This window comes from Cucurbita pepo, chromosome LG11 (genome assembly GCF_002806865.2).
Source record: "Cucurbita pepo subsp. pepo cultivar mu-cu-16 chromosome LG11, ASM280686v2, whole genome shotgun sequence".
Taxonomy (NCBI): Eukaryota; Viridiplantae; Streptophyta; class Magnoliopsida; order Cucurbitales; family Cucurbitaceae; genus Cucurbita; species Cucurbita pepo.
The window spans coordinates 3,193,540-3,217,803 of NC_036648.1; the positions used below are offsets into that span (position 1 = coordinate 3,193,540).

The 24,264-nt window shown below is 36.0% G+C and overlaps 5 protein-coding genes across 6 annotated transcripts; 3 read left to right on the top strand and 2 right to left on the bottom strand.

Moving 5' to 3' along the window:
• Positions 1–393: 393 nt before the first annotated feature.
• Positions 394–5,194, bottom strand: LOC111805133 (proteasome subunit beta type-6-like). Its single transcript, XM_023690041.1, has 8 exons — positions 4,957–5,194; positions 4,291–4,367; positions 4,108–4,163; positions 3,298–3,370; positions 1,986–2,097; positions 1,580–1,653; positions 974–1,048; positions 394–870 (listed from the first exon to the last, which is right to left on the bottom strand). The coding sequence occupies exons 1-8, from the start codon at positions 5,063–5,065 to the stop codon at positions 739–741; spliced, it is 708 nt and encodes a 235-aa protein (XP_023545809.1). The 5' UTR covers positions 5,066–5,194; the 3' UTR covers positions 394–738.
• Positions 5,195–6,711: 1,517 nt separating this feature from the next.
• Positions 6,712–8,564, bottom strand: LOC111805026 (gamma-glutamylcyclotransferase 2-1-like). Its single transcript, XM_023689887.1, has 8 exons — positions 8,200–8,564; positions 8,046–8,122; positions 7,907–7,963; positions 7,774–7,830; positions 7,638–7,678; positions 7,456–7,527; positions 7,287–7,366; positions 6,712–7,193 (listed from the first exon to the last, which is right to left on the bottom strand). The coding sequence occupies exons 1-8, from the start codon at positions 8,306–8,308 to the stop codon at positions 7,024–7,026; spliced, it is 663 nt and encodes a 220-aa protein (XP_023545655.1). The 5' UTR covers positions 8,309–8,564; the 3' UTR covers positions 6,712–7,023.
• A 2,620-nt stretch (positions 8,565–11,184) lies between these two features.
• On the top strand, positions 11,185–14,326 carry LOC111805497 (pollen receptor-like kinase 4). The gene is made up of 3 exons (XM_023690599.1): positions 11,185–11,836; positions 12,913–13,479; positions 13,578–14,326. Exons 1-3 carry the CDS (start codon positions 11,185–11,187, stop codon positions 14,324–14,326), a joined length of 1,968 nt encoding a protein of 655 aa, XP_023546367.1.
• Positions 14,327–14,801: 475 nt separating this feature from the next.
• LOC111805693 (ribonuclease H2 subunit B) lies at positions 14,802–19,611 on the top strand. Its single transcript, XM_023690871.1, has 11 exons — positions 14,802–14,943; positions 15,130–15,187; positions 15,308–15,367; positions 15,556–15,657; positions 15,846–15,922; positions 16,260–16,383; positions 16,487–16,551; positions 17,350–17,419; positions 18,038–18,113; positions 18,230–18,317; positions 19,153–19,611. The coding sequence occupies exons 2-11, from the start codon at positions 15,139–15,141 to the stop codon at positions 19,273–19,275; spliced, it is 834 nt and encodes a 277-aa protein (XP_023546639.1). The 5' UTR covers positions 14,802–14,943; positions 15,130–15,138; the 3' UTR covers positions 19,276–19,611.
• Positions 19,612–20,247: 636 nt separating this feature from the next.
• Positions 20,248–23,678, top strand: LOC111804803 (probable nucleoredoxin 3). 2 transcript variants are annotated; one of them, XM_023689594.1, is made up of 4 exons: positions 20,248–20,389; positions 21,488–21,591; positions 22,437–22,916; positions 22,997–23,678. In XM_023689594.1, exons 1-4 carry the CDS (start codon positions 20,302–20,304, stop codon positions 23,585–23,587), a joined length of 1,263 nt encoding a protein of 420 aa, XP_023545362.1. In that variant the 5' UTR covers positions 20,248–20,301; the 3' UTR covers positions 23,588–23,678. The 2 variants fall into 2 exon arrangements, with proteins under 2 accessions (XP_023545362.1, XP_023545363.1); XM_023689595.1 differs by having other exon boundaries at positions 20,302–20,389; positions 20,470–21,591.
• Positions 23,679–24,264: the final 586 nt, after the last annotated feature.

Sequence of the window (24,264 nt, forward strand, 5' to 3'; positions counted from 1 at the left end):
AAATTTTTGAACCGAAAGCATCGATATTATATATGACAATAGTAGTATTTGTAATTGATAAATCACATCTACAATGGAGTTGCAATAAATGACTATTGACCTTCGAAAGCACTTTGAAGACTTTTGTAATAAATTACAATTGTGGACTTTTGTGAGTGTAATTACACAACCCATTGACCATTGGAAGCCACCATCTCTTAATACGTACAAAATTAAGTTCCGATGCTTAAAAGAATTCTAACGAGGTAGGGTTTGGTGCCATTGTTCGTGATCGCTATGAACGACTTTAACGTTCATTTTAGCACACCCGAGCATGTAGAAGCTATTGCTCTTTCAAATGACCTAAAAACAATTGTGGATTAAGAGCTTCTTCCAATTTATGAGGAAACCAACTCATCAATAGTCTGGATATGATCATTGAGAAAACGAAAGTCTACAATGAGTTGCATCCGTTTATAGAAGACACTAAACGAATTTGACAACGAGAGAATCACAACCCCCCACGGTTAATGGTTCGGTTCGGGTTTGTTTTGTTTTTTGGCAGCAGGAATAAGCATGTGCCATAGATCAAGAGTAAACTCAAACATTGTACACTAAAAAATTCATGCAAAGTAAAACATAATTAGGTTTACAAAGAGGGCGCATGTTTTTTCTTCCTTTTTTTTTTCCAGAAAAGTAAATAGCCTAACCAGATAAGAGTTACCAGCAGAACTTATGGCAGAGATCCCAGCATTAGCTTTATACGTTCATCGGTTCGGGGCTAGAAGCATTCAGAACATCCAGTAATGAATTTTTCGGTTCTAATTCCTCGTGCCACAGCGGTAGCTGATCCCCGGGATAGAATTTTCTTGTAACTCCCTCGGAATTTATCTGCAAAAATGCCCGAGTTCACGCAACAGTTTTTAGCTATGAGAACTAAAGATTGAACATGATTATAAGTAATAGATTATGTTATAAAAGAACATTCTCTTACAGTAACAGTACGGACAACACCACCACTAGCACCATCTCGAGCAATGGCAAGAGAAACGGCCTTAACCACCAATTGCTGCAAATGATAGCATATAATCACAGAGAGACAAAAAAAACCCGTCGACTAAGTTCATGTCTCAGAGGCTGCACTTAGCAAACTCCCCCTTAATAAGTGCTTTCTCGAAAGGTGCTTAGAGAAGAAATATTTCACTTAAAAGGAACTTTTCTTACACGTCGTCACAAATTCACTTTAAGTAACTACGATGCGCATCTTACAGGTGAGCATGGAATGCAGAACAGATAAACACTCGTAATCCATCTCGGTCAGAGAGGAGAACGAAGCATTCTTTATAAGGGTATGGAAACCTCTCTCTAGCATACGCGTTTTAAAATCCTTGAGGGGAAGCCAGAAAGAAAAGGCCTAAAGAGGACAATATGTGCTAGCCCGTGAACGTTGGGCTATTATACGAAAAAAGAAATACCAATATTTGGAAGTGGTTGGAGTCTAAAAGAATGCATCCAAAAAACCGTATGCATTTGAGTCAGCAAGCACAAAGAATATAATAATGCAGAACACTTGATTCGCAAATAAGAGTAGTAGAAATACCTCAGCTTCTTCCCTAGTCATTCCTTCTCTCCACGCTTGATCAAAAAAACCATACAAGTAACTGGAACCAGATCCTGTAAAATAATAAGAGAAACCAGGCAATGATCATACTTGCAAGTAGAGAACAAAGGATTGTAACAGCAAATGTCAGAAATCTAATTACCAAAAGAAGAGAAGGGGGGAGAGGACGATATTTTCACGACATAGAAGACATGCTTGAGATTCCCATCTCTATGGGTTCAGTAGATCAAAAACCAGATGTAGGGGCATAAAAATCTAATCACAACTCATTCATTCAAGGATGATAAAGCAGAAGACCACATCATAAAGCTAGAAAACATGAAGGATGCCAGAAAAGAATTCACCATACATCATGACTTCTATTTTTTTATAACCAATAGGGTACCTCCAATAGCAAATGGCTGCTCTATTATTGTTCCACCAAGAGGAATACCATAGATTCGACCACCGTTATACTTGTCCCATCCACCAACAATAAGGCCAGTTTGTAACATATCCTGCCCATTCAATGAAACGGCATTGATATTAAAGCATGTATTTAGTTTGGATAAGAAAAACAAGAATATAGATTCATTTGAACATAGCAAGAAAAGAGCACTCTTGTGAACATTTTATTGGAGTTAAGTGGTGTGTGACTTCACTCGCATACAAAACTGGTTTAGAGAGAGAGGAAGAGAGACCCTCCTCCCACAGTCCCCAGATACCCCACCTAACCACATTAAAGCAAAGGGTGAGTATCTTTTCCACAATATTAAAAGAGGAATGTATCAAAGTCCATCAAACAACTATCCAACAAAAACAAAGTTAAGCGATTCAGTTGGTTTTTGTTTTGGATTGTTTGAATGGATAAACACTAAGATAAAAATTAGAAAATAAAAGAAAATAAAAACAGAAGTGGATGCTTAGTAGAACCCTGAAAATCTCTCATTCTTTCCTAATGTTGAATTCATAAACAACCCGTAATGATCCTAAACACAATACAACGTATTTTTATGAAAAGCTCCAAATCATTTTCAAGAAAACATAAAGGCTGAATTCAAATTTGTGCGGTCTCACAAGTCACAGGTTCTTCATTCTAAGTGAATTCCAGTATTAAAATGTCCATACATTATTTATATTTGACCTAATTCATTTCCTTTACTCTCTTTCTCGTTTTATTTTAACATGCAACTCTGAAATGCTCATTACACAAGAACAGAAAGGAAAGGAACTGTGATGATGTTCTACTCAATTGCAGAGTTATCCTTTTATCTACTTAAGCTAGTTGGGACGTTTCCTCCTCCTCCCCTTTTGAACTCATATTTGGACTTAAATTTTAATACAATTATCTTTTATTCCAAAAAACGAGGGTAAAACTTATCAATCATTAATGCTAAAATATGTACACAACAGGACTAGAGCAGTCCCCCTTTCAGAGAAAAATGAATGGTTCTGTGGATCAATATGATTATGGTTATTTTCTGCGAGCTCTGGTTGCTAAATAAATCTATAGAAAAGAGGTTTCTGTTCTCCAGCTAGGCCCTTGTGTGATTAGTCTATTTCCATAATTTTGGCCAATTGGAGAGCTTTTTTCAATCTCCTTGTCTGGGTTGAAGAATTTGTATTGTTTCAATGAATTGTTATCGTTTCTTATCCAAAATTGCTATCCATACATTTTTTATGAGAATACTTTTGAACAAACTAATATGAGCTCCTACCTTGTTGTTATATGCTAATAGCCTAACAAGGTTTGCAGCCACTTTAACAGTCGCAGGCTGGCCAAGCTGTATCCTGTGCATAAAAAATAATACATAATAAGAAAGAACTCGACAGGCAAAAACTCGCCCATAAATTCAAGTGGCTTCCTCATTTATATCAAATAACTTGTTAATAATGAAAACTAAACCCAGCAATCAGAATGTGTCACAACCGTCTTTAGGTTGACATATCAGCAAAGAGACAATAATGAAACGGAGGTAGTAAGAGCAATTTAGGATTAAAAAGAATAACAGTATGACCACTACCAATAACAGCATATCTTCAGACAGTTCGTAGGGGATGTATAAACAAGTACAGTTTCCTAGAGAAGTTCTAAATAAACACCATCTTTAATGAATCCGAAGTACAAATTCCCACCAGATCAAGCATATCTAGAAATATAACAATAATCCCCAGGAGAGCATCACCTATACGCTAGGCCTTAACCTCATCAAGCTAGTTAACATAACGGCTTGTTATCGTATCAAGTGACAGAAAAATAAATCATCGTGCTTCTTCCTCCAACACCTTAGTAATTGATTTAGGTGTAGAATTATTTCTATACACCGGAATGAAGTAAAGAATTTTCAACTTTTTCCTACAGTTTGTAAACTCACTGAGAAAACAGACAAAAGAAATACACTTGCTAGCAGATCCAATCTTCCAAAATTCATCACAAACAATAAACGAAAATTGCTCAAAGTGATCGAGTTACAATTAACCTACAAATTCAAATTTGCAATAACACCGCCAATAATTAAAGCACTCACGTATGCTGATGAAGGAAATGACGAACGTAATCAGAGACAATTTGAGAATCTGCAGCCTGCAAGAGGCACAAAATAAAACATTTATGAAACAATAGCAAACACCCATGAACTGAGAGATTTTCAGACATCTTAATTCTAGAACAAGAAGTTGAAGGGAAAATTTGATAACAGAAATGGAAATACCGAGCCAGACCGACAAACATAGACGTTGTCAGTAAGCTTTGTAATTTTGTCAGATGCACGATTAGCCACATAAACACCTATCACAAGAACAATAAACAAAATATTAACATCAATGCAGCACAAGAAAGCACGCACAGAGCGAAAAACTGGATACAAACAAACGAACTGAGATTAATTTTTCCATTTAATATGAAACATGTTATTGATGATTGCTTGGGAGATGAGTTTAAAAACTCTTCGTGCATCCCCTCCACTACATTACATAATTTTTCAGAACCCGTCACTGTAACGGACAATTGGTATTCCCTAAAGCTCGTCATATTAAGCAGCTATGCTTGAAAAGACCCGCCTAAATTTCAGTCATGTAATATTCTAACAAATGCAGAAGATTCACATGAAGAAACCCCAACCAACAACGAAATCCACTCAATTACTCTCGCTATATGCCCAGTCAGGGGAGAGGGGGTGAACTACACGAGAAATGAACTCTTTCAATGATTACCTACTCATAAGAACTCGAAACAACAAAGCTAAGCAAGATTCCGAATGTGATGGATACAAAATGATTTTCTTCCCAGGTCGACAAAGAGACAAATTATTACTACTTTTCCTCCAATTGAATTTAATCATTTCGGACATCTCTTTAAGAAACTACGATAGATTTACCAGTGCTGGTACGAGAATCGGCGCCGAGGACAACGCCGCCGTCGTATGTGACGCCGATGATGGTGGTACCCATGGAGTGAGGAGCATTAAGATCCATGTTGAGATCCATGGCGGTGAGAAGCTACTCGAAAGAAACCAAAGCGAAATTCAAATACGGTCGTGAAAGAGGACGTATTGCCGGAGAATGAAAGAGCTCGATTTTGGTGTTGGGGGCTTTTGTTCTTCGACCTTACTTCTCGATCAAGTAGTTTTCTTTTTCTTTTTTTTTTTTTTTTTTTTTTTTTTTTTTTTTTGCTCGTTATGATTTGGGCCCAAACTACAAAATTGGGCTCCGAGTTAAAGTCCAAAGCCTTTGTGGGTATATCTATTTGGGCTTTATGACGGCCCATGATGGATAGTCGCTAAAATTAATGGTGAAAATATTGATTTTCCAATAAACCACAAAATTAAACCCTAAATCACATTTCTTCTCCAATAAATAAAAAATATAAATATTTTTTTTATTTATTTTAAAAAGATTAAACCATAAATTTCACATTTTAATTTAAAGTGAGAATTATTATATAATATAATTTAAAATGTGAATTTTAAGGTTTAATCTTTTTACCCAAAATATACTAATTATCCACTTCCAATACTAGGTAAGGCATCCGTGGCTTTAGGTATAAAGGTGTCTTCATTATACCATTAAATTGTTTAGATGTAAATAGGTTTTATTATATTTTTAAAATTTTAGAAAATTATCATATAATCTTTTAATTAACCATAATTTATTATAAAATTTAGTCATAACTGCTTTAGTGCGAAGATTTTAGATATTATAGTGAAAGTTGTATGCTTCTTAAGCCACCATTCATTGAAAACGGTTCAAGAATCAGTTTTCTTTTGGATCTCGGAAGATATGAAAGATCTCCTCCAAGTCGTACATAGTCGAATACTGCTTTCCACAAAATTATATATGTATCTATGAGATCGAGTATGGAATTCTGTTTACTCACTCTAAATTGAGTATCCGTTTCCCTCCCTTTCCTGCTAGAATTGGAACTCTTTATCCATAATTGACTCTTGTGTTTGGGTTTCCTAAATAGTGTAAAAAGAGTTGCTTGGAATCATTATTATGTTTGACTCAGGCTAAAAAGAGGTAAGAGGAGGTAAGAGGTGCTTGGAATCATTACTATATTTGACTCCGACTAAAAAGAGGGGCTTAGAATCATTACTATGTTTGACTCAGACTTTGAGATTTCTTGTTTACTATGGAGATGATTACTTGTTTAGTATGGAGATTATTATATTCTTAACATATTTGACTCATTACTATACTTGACTCAAACCTAACGTTTGACTCAGACCTAACGTTTGATTCAGACCTAACGTTTGATTCAGACCTAACGTTTGATTCAGACTTAACATTTTTAGTATGAAGATTTTAGATGGTATTTGATTGTGGATTTGATTTTGGATGTTATAGTGAAAGAGTTGCATATTATGCTTCTTTAAGCCATGAGCTTGTAACTATATTATCGAATAATTCAAATCAAGATTTTTTCTTATTGTTGATCTTGATCATCGAAGTAATCTATGTCAAAAAAAATTCTTGGATTGATTCCTTATCTTTTTTTCAAGTTCTAAGATAATTTAAATCTAAAAATCTGACACAATTGACTGACCGAATGTCAAAGATGAATGTCAAAGATTCAAAGATTTTGGAAGCCGTCATCATATTAAGCCATAGACATGAAACATACCCCACAAATATCAACAAAATGAAAAGCTCCAAAACAACTAGTTATTTGATTTTGTATTCAAGTGATAAAGTAAGATTCATAACATAATGTGTAAACTCACTGTTAGCTTAGTAACTCAATTCTCTACCATTCTTCAATCTTAAATCTCTAAAAATGGTCTAAAGCTAAGCTCTAAGACGCAGAGGAAGAACAACTCTATTGGGTCATATCAGAAACAGCGAGGGAAATCTTAAATGAATCAAAGAAGTGGCAGTCTATCAATCCAAATGGCTCGTCTACTTGGATCTTCAGTTAGCTTACTCAACCAGTCTCTCAGTCTTTTCTACGAATCTATGGCCACAGCTGCTTCTGCCAGAGGATGCACCTGAACTCCTGAGATGAAGGACATGAAAGGCAGGTGGGTTGTCGGCCCAATCGGCTTCTTCTTTCCAACCTTCCCAAGGACATTCCTCACTTCGTTCGCAAGCTCGATCACCGTATCTTCTTCGTGGCCTGATCAGTTATGCAGATACTCAATTCCAAACTCAAATGTAGCTGATACAATCAACTCAGAACTCAATTATAATCAAAGAACTGGATCGTTACCGATATCGAACAAGGCCTTCTCTAACCGAAATAGATAGTCTCTATTGTTCCCACATGGACCAGAAGCAGTTGCAATTTGGCTGAAAAGTGAGTAAATAAGCGATTTAGAATGAACCCATTTCAGGGGAGGTATAAACCAATGAAAGCACAGTGGTAAACCTGCCATTACCTAGCCATTTGCTCCAATGGAGCAGGTCCTAGATAGTATTTGTTCAGTAATTTATCAGGTGTAGATGTAAAACTGCATATATAAACATGAAATTTATCAGATCAAGAAAACAGAAATGTTCATGTTCTTGTTCAACTTGTCCCATATAAGAATTTGAACAAAAGTGACATGTTTAAGCTTACACAAGAACTCCTGTCAATGTGGGTTCCATGGAGTCTTCATCCTGAATCAACAAAGGAAACGAATCGAAAATAAGAACACGATAAACGGAACACGCCCAATAATGAAGCAAGCTCTTCCATATGGCCTTAGCATTACCTTGTAGAAGTCTACAATAGTCTTTTGATCATACTCGCATTCTCTCCTCTCCAGATACTACATTGCAAAAGACAAAGGGTAAGGGAATAAATTCTGGCTTTTAGTGAAATCAAGACAAATTTGAGGGGAATACCTCCATGGCCTCTCTCTCTCTTTCAGGATCTCCACGGATGCAATATGCAGCACCCCACTAAAACAGAGAAAGAATGCTAATTAGGTAAGGTTATGAAAAATCTTCCATTATAGAAAATGAATATGGATTTAGAACTTACGCAAATTGATCCTTCTGTAGGTTCCAGCGTGAGAGTTCTAGCAGGATTTTCAGGTGTACCTCTATGATCAATACAAGCTGTGGAATGGGAAATGAGATATTAGAAAACTTTTGTTGCCATTAACGAATTCGAATGTTGAGAGGAAGAAACTCACCAAGGTCGAATACACGCCTATAATCTCTAATGAAACCTATAATTTTCTCATCGAAATCGAATCCCGGATTCCACACAAGAGATCCATAGCCAAACACCCAAAGAACCATGATTAAATTGACGTCCTGCAAGAAAAAATTTCCCGAAAATAAATCAATTAGGGCAGGAATTCCCAAAGTCCTTCGTCTTGATCAGTTCTAAATGATTTATCCATTCCTCAGTTAAATCAACAAATTCATTCAAATTTAATCTCGTCGAATACTCGAAATCCTTCTCGCCAGAACAAATTCGAAACCAAAAGAGAAACATACAAAATGATAATAGATTTATCGCAAGACAGAACACAAAATCCTTCGTCTTGATCAGTTCTAAATGATTTAGCCATTCCTCAGTTAAATCAACAAATTCATTCAAATTTAATCTCGTCGACTACTCGAAATCCTTCTCGCCAGAACAAATTCGAAACCAAAAGAGAAACATACAAAATGATAATAGATTTATCGCAAGACAGAACACAAAATCCTTCGTCTTGATCAGTTCTAAATGATTTAGCCATTCCTCAGTTAAATCAACAAATTCATTCAAATTTAATCTCGTCGACTACTCGAAATCCCTCCCGCCAGAACAAATTCGAAACCAAAAGAGAAACAAACAAAATGATAATAGATTTATCGCAAGACAGAACACAAAATCCACTCGAAAGCCTCTCCAGCGAGAACAACCACATCATTCGATCCGAAAAACGCAGAAATGAGGAGAAAAAAAAAAAAAAAAAAAAAAAAAAAAAAAGTGAATTTAATGAATNNCCACTTGAGAGAGAGCCGAAAACTTATATAGCAGAAGGCAGGAGAGAAACGAAGAGGCTAAACGGATTCGCGTTTAGCTGAAGAGAAGAAAAATTAGGGCGTTTCTCTCTGCCACTGTCTCTTCTTCTTATGGCTCTGATTCTGCGCGGCTGGAGCTTGAAGAAGATGAGGAATTTATAGTCAATGTCTTCCCGAAACGGAAACCGGTGGCGCCATGGATGCCACTCCCATTCATGCATATGCATGTCCTTTTATCATACATCCATAGGTTTGTTTTTTTTATTATAAATATATTTATAATAATTATTTTTTTAAATGCTAAAATTTTAGTCTTTAAAAATAAAAAATAAACAAATTATAAAATTATATCAATAATTTTCACTCAATTTATAAAATTTTGTATTTATTAAAAAAATCTAAACTTATAATTAATTAATTATTTATTTTATTTTAAAAAACCCATACATGGATGCATTTCACCATCGCCATTAAGTGGAAGATTCATTGAACCTGGCCGGAATTCGGAGTTCAAAATCTCGATTATAGCATTTATTACTGATAGTCAATTAAATTTTAATTCTTTTTTTTTTTTTTTTTTTTTTTTTTTTTTTTTTTTNTGAATCTGGACACTTAATGTTCAATAATAACAAAATCTTCATTTTTTTTTATAAAATATTTAATTTTTTCAAATTATAAAATGAATTTTTGTAATTTAAAAAATCAATTTACAAAAATGTAAAATCAAGTGACTGGTTGGTAAAATAATTTATTTAAATTCATCCCATTGGTTAAAAAATTATTTTAATTGAAGAAAAATAAATAAATCGTTGAAATGTCAAATTTTAGCTTTGAATTTTATTAATTATATTACAGCTTTCAATTTCATTAATTTAAAAATGTCAGTAGTTTTTGACCTAATATTTTAAGTGCCCCGGTATGATTTTTACACTCGAAATAAATTGTAAGGTCCCGTACATATGGCTACAGATAAGAATCACGACTTTCAATATTGTTTATTTTGAGCCTAAGATATTGTAGCTTTGTTTTTTGGTTTCCCAAAATAACTCGTTGAGATGTATCCTTTGCTTATAAACCCATGATTACCCCCTTAATTACTCGATGTAGGACTTCTCCTCTCGAACAAAGTACACCATAGAACCTCCCCTAAAGCATATGACCCTCGAACAAAATACACCATCAAATAAAGTACTCCCCTGAAGCTCGTGATTTTGCTTTTTGGTTTCCCAAAAGGCTTCATACCAAATGAGACATTAACTACTTATAAATCGCTCATTTATTAGCCAATGTAGGAATCATCTCCTGATAAAACATGTGTCGATTTCATCAAATTTGAATATTCTCGCAAGACTATAATATATATATATATATATATATNTTTTTTTTTTTTTTTTTTTGCGAATTATAAGGTAGCTTTTGGTTGTATTGAAGGGACCAAATTTCTGTGGTCATATGAAAGTCGGTGGAATTTGACCACGTGTTTAATGGCGTCCATTTTCCCCCTTTCACGAACTTTTTAAATATTTTTAATTAAAAAATATTTATTAAAAATATTAAAAAATATATTTCGTTTTTAAACTATATTTTTAATAAAAAAAACATTAAAAAAATATCCATGTGTTATTTGCTCGTGTGCAAAATTTATATTTAATTTTCATTTTATCACGAGCTTTGAGATTTAAATTGCATTGTTATTATTTGTATCTTATTTACGAGATTTAAAATAATTAATTTATAAAATTTATCCATTAAATTAATAAAAATATTGTCCATAAATTTATTTTATTTATTTTAACAAATTTTAAACCCTACACGATAACAAACAAGTAAACAATTACGAAGAATGAGTTGAAATTGATATCTATTTATAATCTTAAAATGTTCCGTTCTAATTATTTATTTTATTATCATAATTAATTTTTAAAATTATTTTAAAACGTATTTTAAGATAAAAGATGAAACAAATTCTTTTTTGGTTCAAGAGAAAATGACACGTCGTGTAATAATTAAACAATTAACATTTCCGGTGGCCGGTCTGTTACTCGTTAGCGCCGAGAACGCCAAGAGCGTCAAAACGACGTCGTTAATGAGGGCTCCAACACCCTTTTTATACATCTCTATTATCGATAAATTAATTAATGAATAAATAAATCGTCTCCACCATGCCCAAACCTTGTCTCTTCCTTTTCTTCTTCCTCCTCTTCAACCCTCCGCCGCCCACTTCCGCCGCCGCCGCCGCCGCCGCCGAATCCCTCCTCCGATTCCGATCCTCTCTCACCAACGCCGCCGCATTATCCAACTGGAACTCTTCCGTCCCTCTCTGTGCCGACGCCCGCCACTACTGGGCTGGCTTGATATGCAAAAACGGGCAACTGTACGGACTCCGCCTCGAGCACATGGGCCTCGGCGGCACCGTCGACGTCGCCCCGCTGGCGGAGCTCCCAACGCTGAGGACTCTGAGTCTGATGAACAATGGGCTTCAAGGCCCAATGCCCGACGTGAAGCAAATTGGGGCGCTCAGGGCTTTGTATCTGTCGGATAACAACTTTTCCGGTTGGATTTCTGGGGAGGAGTTTGAAGGAATGGGGAATTTGAAGAAACTGTATTTGGGCCGGAATCGATTTTCCGGCGAGATTCCGGCGTCGTTGGTGAAATTGAAGGGGCTGGTTGATTTGGGATTGGAAGGTAATTTGTTCGGCGGAAGGATTCCGGATTTTGAGGAAAGGGATTGGAAGTATTTGAATTTTTCTGGAAATCGGTTGGTGGGGCCCATTCCTTCTGGATTCAAGAACTCCAATTTCACTTCGTTTTTTGGTATGTTCATAACTATTTTCTGTTTTTTTTTTTCTCATTAAAAAAACAGGCTTAATTTATTTTTAAATAATAATTTTTAATTATGAATTCATATACATCATAGTAAAAAATATATTAGAAAATAAATAATTCATGCCCTTTGTTGGATGATAGTCCTGCTCCCCTGATTTAGGGAATGATAATGAGTTTATAATCAAGTAATACTATCTCTATTAGTATGAGACCTTTTGGGAAGCCTAAAGCAAAGCTATGAGAGCTTATGCTCATAGTGGACAATATCATACGATTGTGGAGAGTCGTGTTCATCTAACATAGTATTACAGCCATGCCCTGAGCCTTGAAGGCTTGTGGAGAGTCGTGTTCATCTAACATGGTATCAGAGTCATGCCCTAAACTTAGTCATGCCTTGAGCCTCGAAGGCTTGTGGAGAGTCGTGTTCATCTAACATGGTATCAAAGTCATGCCCTAAACTTAGTCATGTCTTGAGCCTCGAAGGCTTATGGAGAGTCGTGTTAATCTAACATGGTATTAGAATCATGTCCTAAACTTAGTCATGCCTCGAGCCTCGAAAGCTTGTGGAAAGTCATGTTGATCTAACATGGTATTAGAGTCATGCCCTAAGCTTCAAAGGCTTGTGGAGAGTCATATTCATCTAACATGGTATCAGAGTCATGCCCTAAACTTAGTCATGCCTTGAGCCTCGAAAGCTTGTGGAGAGTCGTGTTCATCTAACATGGTATCAAAGTTATGCCTTAGACTTAGTCATGCCCTGAGCCTCGAAGGCTTGTGGAGAGTCGTATTCATCTAACATGGTATAAGAGTCATGTCTTAAGCTTAGTCATGCCCTGAGCCACAAAGACATAGTCAAAAAGTGGAAAAAAAAGCCCAAAACCCTAATTCTTACAATTTTGTGCTCTAATTATTACAAAATTTATTAGACGAAAAATTAAACGGAAAGCAAAGAGAGGGACATTATTATATGTCGCGTCAACATTTTTTATAATATATAATAAAATGTTATTTTAAAAATATTTGTTAAACTTTAGATTAAATATATTTTTGATATTTTTGTTTAGGCAACAACGGGTTATGTGGAGAGCCACTAGCACCATGCAAATCATCCACAAAGAACTGGTCGATTCTCATCGGAGTATTCTCCGCCGCAGCCGCCGCCTTAGTCCTCTTTATCCTCCTCCTCTGCTGCTTTCTCCGGCCACCCAAATTGTTCCTCTCTCCGAAATTCCTCTTCAGAAGGCCGGAAAAGACCCACCAATATTCCTCGACAGACTCGGAAGATAACTCGAAGACGAACGGTCCGACCGGGTCGGTTTTGTGCTTTCTGCGAACCGACCAGCCGCGGTTCGACCTCCAAGAACTTCTTCGCGCCCAGGCCAAAGTTCTCGGCAGTGGGAGCTTTGCGTCGTGCTATAAAGCAGTGCTTTCAAACGGGTTGGCGGTGGTGGTGAAGAGATTCCGGCAAATGAACGCCGCCGGAAAAGACGAGTTTTACAGCCACATGCGGCGGCTTGGACGGCTGTCTCATCCCAATTTACTGCCGGTTGTTGCGTTTTATTATGGGAAGGATGATAAGCTTTTGGTGTCCAAATTTGTTCCTAATGGCAGCTTGGCTACTCACCTCTGTGGTACGTTTTATTTATTTATTGTCCATTTTGAGTATAAGCTCGGGTACTAATGAAAGTGTATTTTTTACTTATAAATTCACGATCGTTCCCTAAATTAGGCAATACAGGTCTAAACTGGAGGCGGAGGATAAAAATCATAAAAGGAGTAGCAAGAGGTCTATCGTATCTCCACAAAGAGCTCCCAAATTCGAGCGTCCCACATGGCCATTTAAAATCCTCCAACGTCCTTCTCGACCAAGACTTCACTCCAATTCTATCCGATTACGCCCTTTTCCCTCTCCTCCAAGAATCCCACGCCTACCACCACATGTCCGCCTTCAAGTCTCCAGACTTCGCTGCCCATCACGACCGCACCTCGAAATCCACCGACGTCTGGAGCCTCGGAATTTTGATCCTCGAGACTCTCACTGGCAAGTCCCCAGCCAACTATCTCCACCAAGGCAATGGCACCAACGCCGACATTGCTGCTTGGGTTGACACCGTCGTCCGAGAGGAATGGACGGCGGAGGTGTTCGATAACGATATTGTTGGCCGAGGACGTGGGGAGGAGGAGGAGGATGGGCGTTGGGAATGTAACGGAGAGATGTTGAAGCTTTTGAAGATTGGGATGTGTTGTTGTGAGCGGGATATTGGGAAGAGATGGGGATTGAAACAGGCGGTTGAAAAAATTGAGTTGAATTTGAACGAGGACGAGGACGACGACGAGTACTATTCTTCTTACGGGAGTTTCTATTCTAATTCTTCTAACTTCAAAGCGGCCGTTCCCGAGGATGAATTTTCCTTTTTTGAGCTAGACATTGCTCGGAAGGCTAAAACAATAACTGATAGTTATGCATGTAAAACATAATTTAAAAGGTGCCTCAGTATTGAACGAATAACGGATAGGTAGATTACGAACTCATATCAAATGATTATTAAAACGTCGTAGCAGCAACGTTGTATATAAGTTATTTTCTTTTATAATTTTTGAAAATATATATGTGAATTTTAATTATTATTATTTCTTTTTCGATAATTAATTTTAATTCCATAATTTTTATTTAATCATAAATAATATAAAGTATTTTTAAAATTTTTTTATTATACGTTTGACCGGTGAAGTTTCATTATTTATATTAATGATTTAAAAAAAATTATTTATATTTTTAATAATTTTATTTCGTGATTTAATTTTAGATAATTATTGACTATTTTATTTTTATTTTCCAGTTAGATTATTAAAATAATTATACGAAATATTTAAAAGGCATTTGAAACGTGGGCCTCATTCGGCCCATTTCATTACGCTTTTAGTTAGAGAATTGGTCAGCGACTGAGCTCAGTATCCACTCCCTTTGGCGCGCGCGGTTTTTCCAGTTCTCGATTTCGTTTGGTTCCCGCCGTCGACATTCACATTTCCGTTTCCCGGCGAGCTCGTTACTTCATCTCTCTGTGGACGCCGGTGCTCTTCCGACCTTCTTCTAGGTAAAAATGGTTCTTCGCTTTCTTTGCCTGAGATTAAAATTGTCGCCTTGGATTGTTTTGATTCTTATACTCGGAACTGAAACTGGTGTATGCGCAATCTAAGACTAGGTTTTAAGAATGAAGCTCAATGTTTACAATTTAGTTCAGATTATTATTTTTTGATGTTACTGCTTCGATGACCGTCAGGGTTGTTCCATGGCTTGGTGGGAAGGCGTCGAGGAAACTCGTATCCTCATTGCCCCTGGTAGGTCCGCGTTTTATTTATTTTTCATGTTCTTGATCTCGCCATTTCTTACGGTACTCACTTATTTCATTTTAATTTTGGAAATTTTGACTCAGTTAGATTTCTCTTGCTCTATTACAGATCATGGAGTAAAAGAAAATGGTACTGGATGCCTGCTTTCACTTCGCCATCCAAAATCAGGTAATTCAAGGAACTGGAGGGAAAATGATAGTTATCTAAATACTTTATTTGGTTAGCTATCCTATTGATCGGTGACCATCTTTCAGCATAACTTTATTGTGGAAAACTGTAAGGAAGTGCAAGCTAATGCTCATCATATTTCTACAAAATCATTCTATTAATTGAGTATATTCGATGTCCGTTGGCAGGAAATACGACATGTTTCTTATATGTAAACGAGTTACTAGAGGAAATTCACTGGTTTAAGCAGTCGTATTCATCATGGTTTTTGGGAGATTATGTTACTGAAGGTAAACAACTGTGTCACACTGAAAATCTTTTTGTGGATGCCTTATTTCTTAAACTTACTGCATAACTTCTAATGGTTTGAATCTCCTGAAGATTTTGCTAATTCAAGTATAACATATTGAAAATAAACTATAAAACACAAGTAATTTTGAATAAATAACTTAAGATATATATTATTTTGTGTCTACAGATGGTCGTCTGTATTCCGCTACTCCAGTGGATCCTGTATTCATTTTCTTGCCCATTTTCGAGGAAGCTAGAATGAAGGTACTCTCACTGCAAAAGTTGTATGATATCATAATTGAGAGATGGAGCGTAATTGTGTGCTGCATACAATTATTTTGCATTCTACAATAGTAGTGATGTATGTTTGCAATCTACTTGGAAATTAGAGATACAATTTCAAGTTTTCCCTGGTTGCTTTGGAATTTAAATGTCCATTTGTTTATCTTGAAATTGTTGGTCTAATTGTGATGCGTACAGAGCTAGTTAATTATATTGTTCATTTGAACTCATTATAATATATCTATCGTCGCTGAAACTATAAATATTTTCAATTGATTTAATGCTAAATTTTGAGAATTTTATTTCAAATTTCTTGCAGAAGGGAGATGATCCTGGGAAATTCAGGCAATTAGATGACATAATGTTCATCAATGGGTATCCTGGATATCTGCATTTACTGTCTGTTGCAGAGAAGTCTATGCAAGTAGTATGTGAGGTCAAAGGTGGGCATATAGAAGAAAATAGAATAGAAAATGGCTTCTGTTAATGAAGAGAAGAAAAAAANAATCTATTCTCATTTCTGCTACCTTGTCTTGTCTCCTGCAGAAGTTGGATCTTCTAAGTTTTTTAGGCTTGATGATTCAAAGGTTTTGGCATGGTTATATCACAAGGTTCGTGTTCGTTCTCTCCACTAGAAATTTTCAAAATTGGTCCGTTAAGATGAGAACAATTAAATGTGACATCCTACAATCCCACATTGGTTGAGGAGGAGAACGAAACACCCTTTATAAGCGTGTGGAAACCTTTCCCTAGCAGACGCGTTTTAAAAACCTGGAGGAGAAACCTGAAAGGAAAAACCCAAAGAGGACAATATTTACTAGCGGTGTGCTTGGGCCGTTACAGATGGTATTAGAGCCAGACACTGGACAATGTGTTAGCGAGGAGGCTCTTCCCCGAAGGGGGTAGACACGAGGGGATGTGCCAGTAAGGACGCTAGGCCCCGAAGAGGGTGGATTTGGCGGGGGTCCCACATCGATTGGAGAAAGGAACAAGTGCCAGTGAGGACGCTGGGCCCTGAAGGGGGTGGATTGTGATATCCTACAATCCCACATTGGTTGGGGAGGAAAACGAAACACCTTTTATAAGGGTGTGGAAACCTGCAGACGCGTTTTTAAAAACCTTGAGAGGAAACCCAAAAGGAAAAATCCAAAGAGGACAATATCTGCTAGCAATGTGTTTGGGCGGTTACATTAACAATAATACATATCATGATCAACGTGTTCATAGGTGATTGATGAATCCTGTTTTACATCAGTTTCTAAAATGGGAGTATCTAGCTGCCAACTCTTCATGCTGTACCGCTTCTTCCATAAAACAGCTACTTTTATTTTCCATAGCATCTTTTGGAAGAGATTTCGCGGATTCTCTTATTTATGATATTATTTAATTTTATGCTTTTATTGTTGCAGGTATGTCAGCTGAAAAAAACTCTATGCACACTGGATAAAAACTATGCTGCAAGGGAAGAAAAAGATACATGTATATTTCTGTAGAGACTTATAACCCCTTTATGCCATTCGTTTTAACACTGCAGCTGGGTTTCTTTCATTTTTATCTTCATCATTATAGATTCCTATTGTAGAATATGCATTAATATCATCTGGCACATCTGAAAAAACTATATAAAGAGGACATCATCAGTAGTTTTGCATTACGCGTCTGGGATTCGATTAGCTGAAGCTACTATATTCTGACATCAAAGAGAACTTCCATACCCTGACACCTCAATGTTGAACTTGATAATTAAGGCCACCTCTATTGATGAAATTGTATTTGATTCATGGGAAATTTTCTTTTGGATGTGTGCATATCATGGTGCTAATTTTCTTAGTCATATGTAGTGGAGCTGGGGAAACTTTCACGGGTTTTATTTAAAACATTACGTAGTATGATGTGAGCGGTTGATGTAGTTAAAAAGAAACAAAAATCATGGACTGAATATCTTTTGTGAGATTGAAAACTGTCATCATATGCATTCTACATAGAAAAACTTAAGGGAATGTTGTTTTAGTTAGCAAATTTCGTGGGTTGCTTCAAGTATTTGTGTTTGAATGAATTGATAGCTTCTCTTACATCGGTCTTTCTTTTTTGGTACAGTAAGCGATGCAGTTTCAATATTAGGGGAATACTTGAAAGATGAACCTTGGTTGAAGCTTTTATGTGACCATCTCAAGTATTTAGTCCTCAACTACTCTTAACTATAGCAATTAAGATGTTGTACACTTTACAGTTCCACAAATGGACCAAGTGGCTGTATTGAGGCCAGATACTGTTGGATTTTGTTTGCAGGTTAAATTTTGCTGAAGCAACTAGAAAAGCATCGGATGCAGAAAAGCCTCCTTTAAGCATAGAGAACAATTTTGATTCTATCTCACAGGTACAATTCCCAATGACTTGTAATTGTGTCAACTTTTTGTTTCCCTTTTCGTACATGCTACCGACGAATTATGTTATCCCTGTGATTATTCGCAACTGATGTGTGAATGTAACAGCCAAAGTCCACTGCTAACAAATATTGTCTTCTTTGAGCTTTCCCTTTCGGGCTTCCCCCCGGGTTTTAAAATGCGTCTTCTAGGGAGAGGTTTTTACACCTTTATAAAAAATGCTCTCCAACCGACGTGGGACCTCACAATCCACCTCCCTTGGGGGCCCAACGTCCTCAGCGGCACACCATTCGGTGTTTGGCTCTAATCCCATTTGTAACAGCCCAAGTCCACCGCTAGCAAATATTGTGCCCTTTGAGTTTTTCTTTTCAGGCTTTTCCTCAAAGTTTTAAAACGCATCTTCTAGAGAGAAGTTTCCACACCCTTATAAGGACCGTTTCGTTTCCCTCTTCAACCGATGTGGGACCTCATAGTAAAAGAATTCGTAATCATGATTTATGATTTAGTCCAAAGATGTTTTTATAAGCGAAGGGAGGTGTTTGGCTGGGTGGAAGTTGGCAGTGCATGGATTTTAAAATATTGAGAAATGTTTTCTGATGGATCAAAATCACATTTCAATTATCTGGAAGAGTGACTAAATGGTAAGAATTACTTCTTAAAACGTCTTTAGACGAAACACTTCGAGTAATTTCACGTCAAAACATTACTTTAAAGAACGATCTCGAACTCATATAGAGTTGATGATAAAATATGTACGTTTCTTTTGTTGGCATTTCATTTATATTCTTTTTTCTTCTCAAATGGATTGTGCAAATTGTGATATGGCAGGATAAGACTAGAAGTGGCGCAAAAAATACAAGAAATGGAAAACAAGCTAAAAAGCCGAAGGTGGAGACAGAATCACGGAACATCAAGGACATGTTTTCAAAGGCTATAAAAAGAAAAACATGAAGCATTTCGGATATTTGGTGTGATTTAAAGCCCACAAATTATGTTGTCACATTACCATTCACCAAAGGTATTCGTTCCATCTCCTACTCTACAATTTGTCGAAAAAAAGTCGTTAGCCTCATTCGCTACACGACGTAATGCCTTTCACCCATTTACTTTTCTATCGCGATGAAGTATCAAAGCAATTCTCACTTTACGTGTTGGCAAATAGGAGTCGATCGATTCATGGAATGATGTTTTTTTTATCCAACTTACTAATGGCAACTTTTTAGGACTATTTATTGATTTGAGCCATTTGAAATAGGAATTTGGTACAATCAATCATCTACTCGAGAATTGTGCTTGTGCTTATATTGATTCTGGCCGAACTCGATTCCAAGCTCCTTTAGAGTTGGTCAACGTGGGACTACTCTTCCCAATAATATTTAACACTTACTAACTTTCATCTAATCTGTAATGAAAAAGGGACGTTTAGCAATATTGCTTGAAATTTAATAAATTTAAGATTTATCAAATTATAGAATATTAAATATCATAGGTTAATATTTTTCGTAATTAAACATTTATCCATAATTTTCTTCTGACATGGACGTTTAATTAATGAGGTTGATTTTATGGCTTGCAACTCTCAGTTATTTCTAAAAATTGAACAAAAATTAAAAGTATCTGATAGCATATATTTAAAGTATAAAGTATAAAGACGAGAACGAATAAAAACTAAAATGACAAGTTTGATATAAAAGTAGTAAAAAAAAATTTAAAATTTTTGATATGTAAATGAAATTAATATTTTGCAAAAGAAAAGGTCAGACTCATTTTAATGGCTAGTAGTCCCTAAAATAATTTGAACATGCTATAATTTTGTTAGATGAATATTTTATTTTGAATCATGCGACAAAAAAAAAAAAAAAAAAAAAAAAAAAAAAAAAAAAAAAAAAAAAAAAAAAAAAAAAAAAAAAAAAAAANTTTGCAAGTGGATAGAACAGAAGTGAGCGAGACAGAGCGTTCCGTGTTCTGAAAGTGACAATGGCTACAAAATTTGAAGAACCTGAATCTTTGCACCAATTTGAAGAACCTGCACACATTCTCTGGAAATCGCTTCCTCCAACTCCGTGTAAGTTCCTCTATCTCTCTCTCTCTCCTTTCACTTTGAATCTGAACTTTGTTTTCCTTTTTATTTGTTCTCTGAAACAGGATCGATCATCAACTGCCTTGTGATTCGATTTTTGATCTTCGCATTTAGAATGCAAATTATTAGCATCCATCATATATTTAGCTACGATCATGATTGATTATGCTCTCTCCCTCTTTCTCTATTGAAAATTTTCTGTTAAATCCAAAATAGAAAGAGAATCGCATTCTATCGTTTTTTAATCTGTTTCGCTTTCTCTCGCTCTAAAATTGTTCTTCCTTTTGCTTAGGTTTCTGATCTAGAATCATTTATTTTTGGTTTGAACTGACTTCTTTCAAAAGTTGCAATATTATCTAGATGTTTTTTCTTCCAAATGTTTCAAAACTATACTTAGTGTCGAAATCCATTAGAATTTTGAAAGAAAATTGGGATTTGGTAGTGTTCGAGTCTTAATTTTCGTTCCATATCTCAATTTTGGTTCAACGTTCTATTCCTTACCTATTTCTACTCCGATTTCGATGATAGTTTTGAAACGTTTTTGATGATCAAGATAATATTGCAACTTCTTTGAAACGATGAACAAGTAAAAGTTTGAAGATATGTGTGTATATATATTTATTTGTAATTTAGCTTATGATATGCCATCTTTTTGAAGAGAGAATAAGACAGAAGAAAGCATAAGAAAGAAAGGAAAAGAATTCCAACATGCTTTGATGTTTGTATCCATTCAATCTCCTGATATGGCATGTCACTGTCTTGGCCTTGGGGACCGAAGAACCTTTTTTCTTTGTGGGACATTAAAGGTTGTCTTGTACTTATCTAAAACAGGACATTCCCAAAAAATCCAAATCCTTTCTGTTGCACTTTTATTTCAAACCTCGAGTCCATTCATATTCCTCATCTTTCTTAACCACCAAAAGAGCATCGGAGAGAATATTTCCCTTTTGAACTCTTATTGCCAATCTTCACAGAACTCCATGGCAGAATGAACCTCAGTGTCTATATATATAAAGGAGTCTCTCTTTGATGGGTCTGTAAAAATCATTGTTTTTATTCCTGTTCTTCTTGTTCTTCTTGCAGTTCTAATGGCAGGGCCTGATTATCAAGCCAATCAGGAAAAGAATGATCTTCTGCAGATTTTGGCAGCTCAAGGGGTTGAGTTCCTTCTCTCTGGACAAGAAAAGGTTTCATTTTATAGCTCTTTCCTTTTTCCTACCTTCACCGTTGTTTATTTGTATTGGTGTTAGAGTTGTAGTGTTCCAAGAGTAAGTTAATACTTTCTGCTTCTAGAAAAGCGTAGCGGGTTTTAATAAATAATATTTCATCTGTACTTTTAGCTCGCCCCTCACTTGTAGGATTGAAAATTAGCACAAGACCCAACAAGTTATTATCGATATTAATTAGTAAGAAATGACTATGTCGGAGTTCAAACAGAACACAAAACCTGTAACAGCCCAAGCTAGCTAGTAGATATCGACCTCTTTGGGCTTTCTCTTTTGGACTTTCCCTCAAGGTTTTAAAACGTGTCTGCTAGGGAGAGGTTTCCATACTTTTATAAAGAATGCTTCGTTTTTCTCCCCAACCGATGTGGGATCTCACAAAACCTATGCTGTAATATCATTTAAATTACGTACCACTAAATCCAACGGAGTTGAAACAGAGCACAAAACTTGTAACAGCCCAAGCCCACCGCTAGTAGATATTGTTCTCTTTGGGTTTTTCCTTCTGGGCGTCCCCTCAAGCTTTTTAAAACGTGTCTGCTAGGGAGAGGTCTCCACAACCTTATAAAGAATACTTCGTTCTCCTCCCCAACCGATGTGGGATCTCACAAAACCTATGCTCTAATATCGTACCACTAAATCCAACAGATGGATACTAAATCATTCTAGATTATTTTGTTCATCAATGCTTTAACTAAAAGTCGTTCTAAATTATCTCTGCAAGTCAAATTAGATTTCTGATGTAAATATTATTTTGTTCATTGCAAAATCAATACTGAAATTGATGAGTTGATTTTCCTATATGATAGGTGTCTCCAATAATATGTGCAGGGAAGATGATTTGCCTGTTGTTTTCTGCAAACTGGTGTAGACCTTGCAGGACTTTCACTCCACTGTTGGTTCAACTCTATAACACTCTGCAAAAGAGAGATGAAAAGCTAGAGATTATATTCATCTCCTTGGACCATGATAAGAATGAATTTGAACAATACCTCCAGACCATGCCATGGCTCGCTGCACCATACGACACCGAGCTGCAGAAACAATTGTGCGACGAGTACCATGTCGATCGCATCCCGTCATTCGTTCCACTTTGTGGAGATGGGATTTCAAAACAAGATGACTTGATTGGCTTTATTGAAGATTATGGTGCTGAAGCATTTCCTTTTACAAGGAAGAGGAGACAAGAACTTAAGGCAATGGACCGTGCCAAGCGTGTCGAAGGAAGACTCGAAGACCTCTTGGGGAACAAAGGACTTAACTATGTTATTTCCAGACATGGAGGAAAGGTATCCAACAGCAAAGATCATGATTTTGTTTCTTGTTTTAAGGTAAAGTTCTAATGTTCTTCAAGTTCATCTCATTGCAGACACCAATATCTCAGCTAGTTGGTAAGACAATAGGCCTTTATTTTGGTGCATATTGGAGCCCTCCAAGTCGTTCATTCACAGCAAAACTTTCCAAAGTATACAAAGAAATCATGGACAAAACAGAAGATCACTCTTTAGAAGTAATCTTGGTATCCACGGACCGAAACCTCGTCGAGTTCAAACTCAACATAGCAGACATGCCATGGCTTGCAATCCCTTACGAGGACGAGAGCCAGCAAGAGCTCTACAGGATCTTCGACGTCAAGACGATCCCGACACTAGTCCTGATCGGGGCGGACGGAAAGACGGCGAGCGAGAACGGGAGAGGCTTGGTTTGCTTGTATGGAGCGGAGGCATTCCCATTTACAGAAGAAAGAATAGAGGAATTGGAAGCAGCCGTGAGAAAGGAAGGGGAGGAATTGGCTTCAAATGTGGAGGATATAAAGCATGAACATGTGCTGAAATTGGAGCTGGCGAAAGCCTATGTGTGTGATTTTTGCAAAAGGCAAGGCAGGTTTTGGGCATTTTCTTGTGATGCTTGTGATTATGATCTTCATCCAAGTTGTGTTCAGCTTATTAGCAATGTATAAAAGTAGTCATAAAGTTTAACTAAATAAGTTATGATTATTCTTTGAATTTTTAATACGATCAATGAACGATTAGTAGCGTAAACTTCTTTTATATAGACTATGTTTGATAACGTTTCGATTTTTTAATAATTGTATTTGTTTTCTCGGGTTCTTTACAAAAATAACACTTTTTTTTAGTTTTAAAATCCTAACATGAATTTTGAAAATAACTTCAAAAAAAAAAAAAACGGTCGAGCTTTCCATTTTATCTAAAAAAATACTCCTAAATTTGTTAAAATTACAATAATACCCTTTAACTAAATACTCTTAAATGGGTTAAAATTACAATAATACCCTTTAACTAAAAAATAAAAAAAGTTCAAAATCGATATTTTTTTATGAAATGAAAATCATTAATATTTTGTTTCAAAAATACTTTCGAAAAGAAAAGTGGTTTCAAAAACCCTTCAATTTTTGAAGAACTTCAACAATATCTTTAAAAACACAATTATCACTTGTATCCTGTTCTAAAAAATATTCATAAACTTTAAAAAATAAGCAATATAATCTATGAGATGCTAATAGATGGTTTCATTTATATATCAACGACAATAACTTTTTTTTTATTGTAAAGTTAAGAGTGTTAATACTATTTTTTTTTTTTAATTTTATGGGTATTTTTTAAACACATTACTAAC

What these genes read in the sequence shown, in the direction of transcription:
- LOC111805133 (XM_023690041.1), bottom strand. Translation starts at nt 5,065, where the DNA reads ATGGATCTCAACATGGATCTTAATGCTCCTCACTCCATGGGTACCACC. An exon ending in CATTTCCTTCATCAGCATAC is followed by an intron (nt 3,371 to 4,107) that starts GTGAGTGCTTTA and finishes TTTTATGCACAG; the next exon opens with GATACAGCTTGGCCAGCCTG. An exon ending in GTGTTGTCCGTACTGTTACT is followed by an intron (nt 871 to 973) that starts GTAAGAGAATGT and finishes GCATTTTTGCAG; the next exon opens with ATAAATTCCGAGGGAGTTAC.
- LOC111805026 (XM_023689887.1), bottom strand. Translation starts at nt 8,308, where the DNA reads ATGGTTCTTTGGGTGTTTGGCTATGGATCTCTTGTGTGGAATCCGGGA. An exon ending in GAGAGAGAGAGGCCATGGAG is followed by an intron (nt 7,831 to 7,906) that starts GTATTCCCCTCA and finishes TTTGCAATGTAG; the next exon opens with TATCTGGAGAGGAGAGAATG. An exon ending in CTATTGTAGACTTCTACAAG is followed by an intron (nt 7,679 to 7,773) that starts GTAATGCTAAGG and finishes TTGTTGATTCAG; the next exon opens with GATGAAGACTCCATGGAACC.
- LOC111805497 (XM_023690599.1), top strand. Translation starts at nt 11,185, where the DNA reads ATGCCCAAACCTTGTCTCTTCCTTTTCTTCTTCCTCCTCTTCAACCCT. An exon ending in CAATTTCACTTCGTTTTTTG is followed by an intron (nt 11,837 to 12,912) that starts GTATGTTCATAA and finishes ATTTTTGTTTAG; the next exon opens with GCAACAACGGGTTATGTGGA. An exon ending in CTTGGCTACTCACCTCTGTG is followed by an intron (nt 13,480 to 13,577) that starts GTACGTTTTATT and finishes TCCCTAAATTAG; the next exon opens with GCAATACAGGTCTAAACTGG.
- LOC111805693 (XM_023690871.1), top strand. Translation starts at nt 15,139, where the DNA reads ATGGCTTGGTGGGAAGGCGTCGAGGAAACTCGTATCCTCATTGCCCCT. An exon ending in AAGGGAAGAAAAAGATACAT is followed by an intron (nt 17,420 to 18,037) that starts GTATATTTCTGT and finishes TTTTTGGTACAG; the next exon opens with TAAGCGATGCAGTTTCAATA. An exon ending in ATTTTGATTCTATCTCACAG is followed by an intron (nt 18,318 to 19,152) that starts GTACAATTCCCA and finishes GTGATATGGCAG; the next exon opens with GATAAGACTAGAAGTGGCGC.
- LOC111804803 (XM_023689594.1), top strand. Translation starts at nt 20,302, where the DNA reads ATGGCTACAAAATTTGAAGAACCTGAATCTTTGCACCAATTTGAAGAA. An exon ending in ATCGCTTCCTCCAACTCCGT is followed by an intron (nt 20,390 to 21,487) that starts GTAAGTTCCTCT and finishes TTCTTCTTGCAG; the next exon opens with TTCTAATGGCAGGGCCTGAT. An exon ending in TTCTCTCTGGACAAGAAAAG is followed by an intron (nt 21,592 to 22,436) that starts GTTTCATTTTAT and finishes CCTATATGATAG; the next exon opens with GTGTCTCCAATAATATGTGC.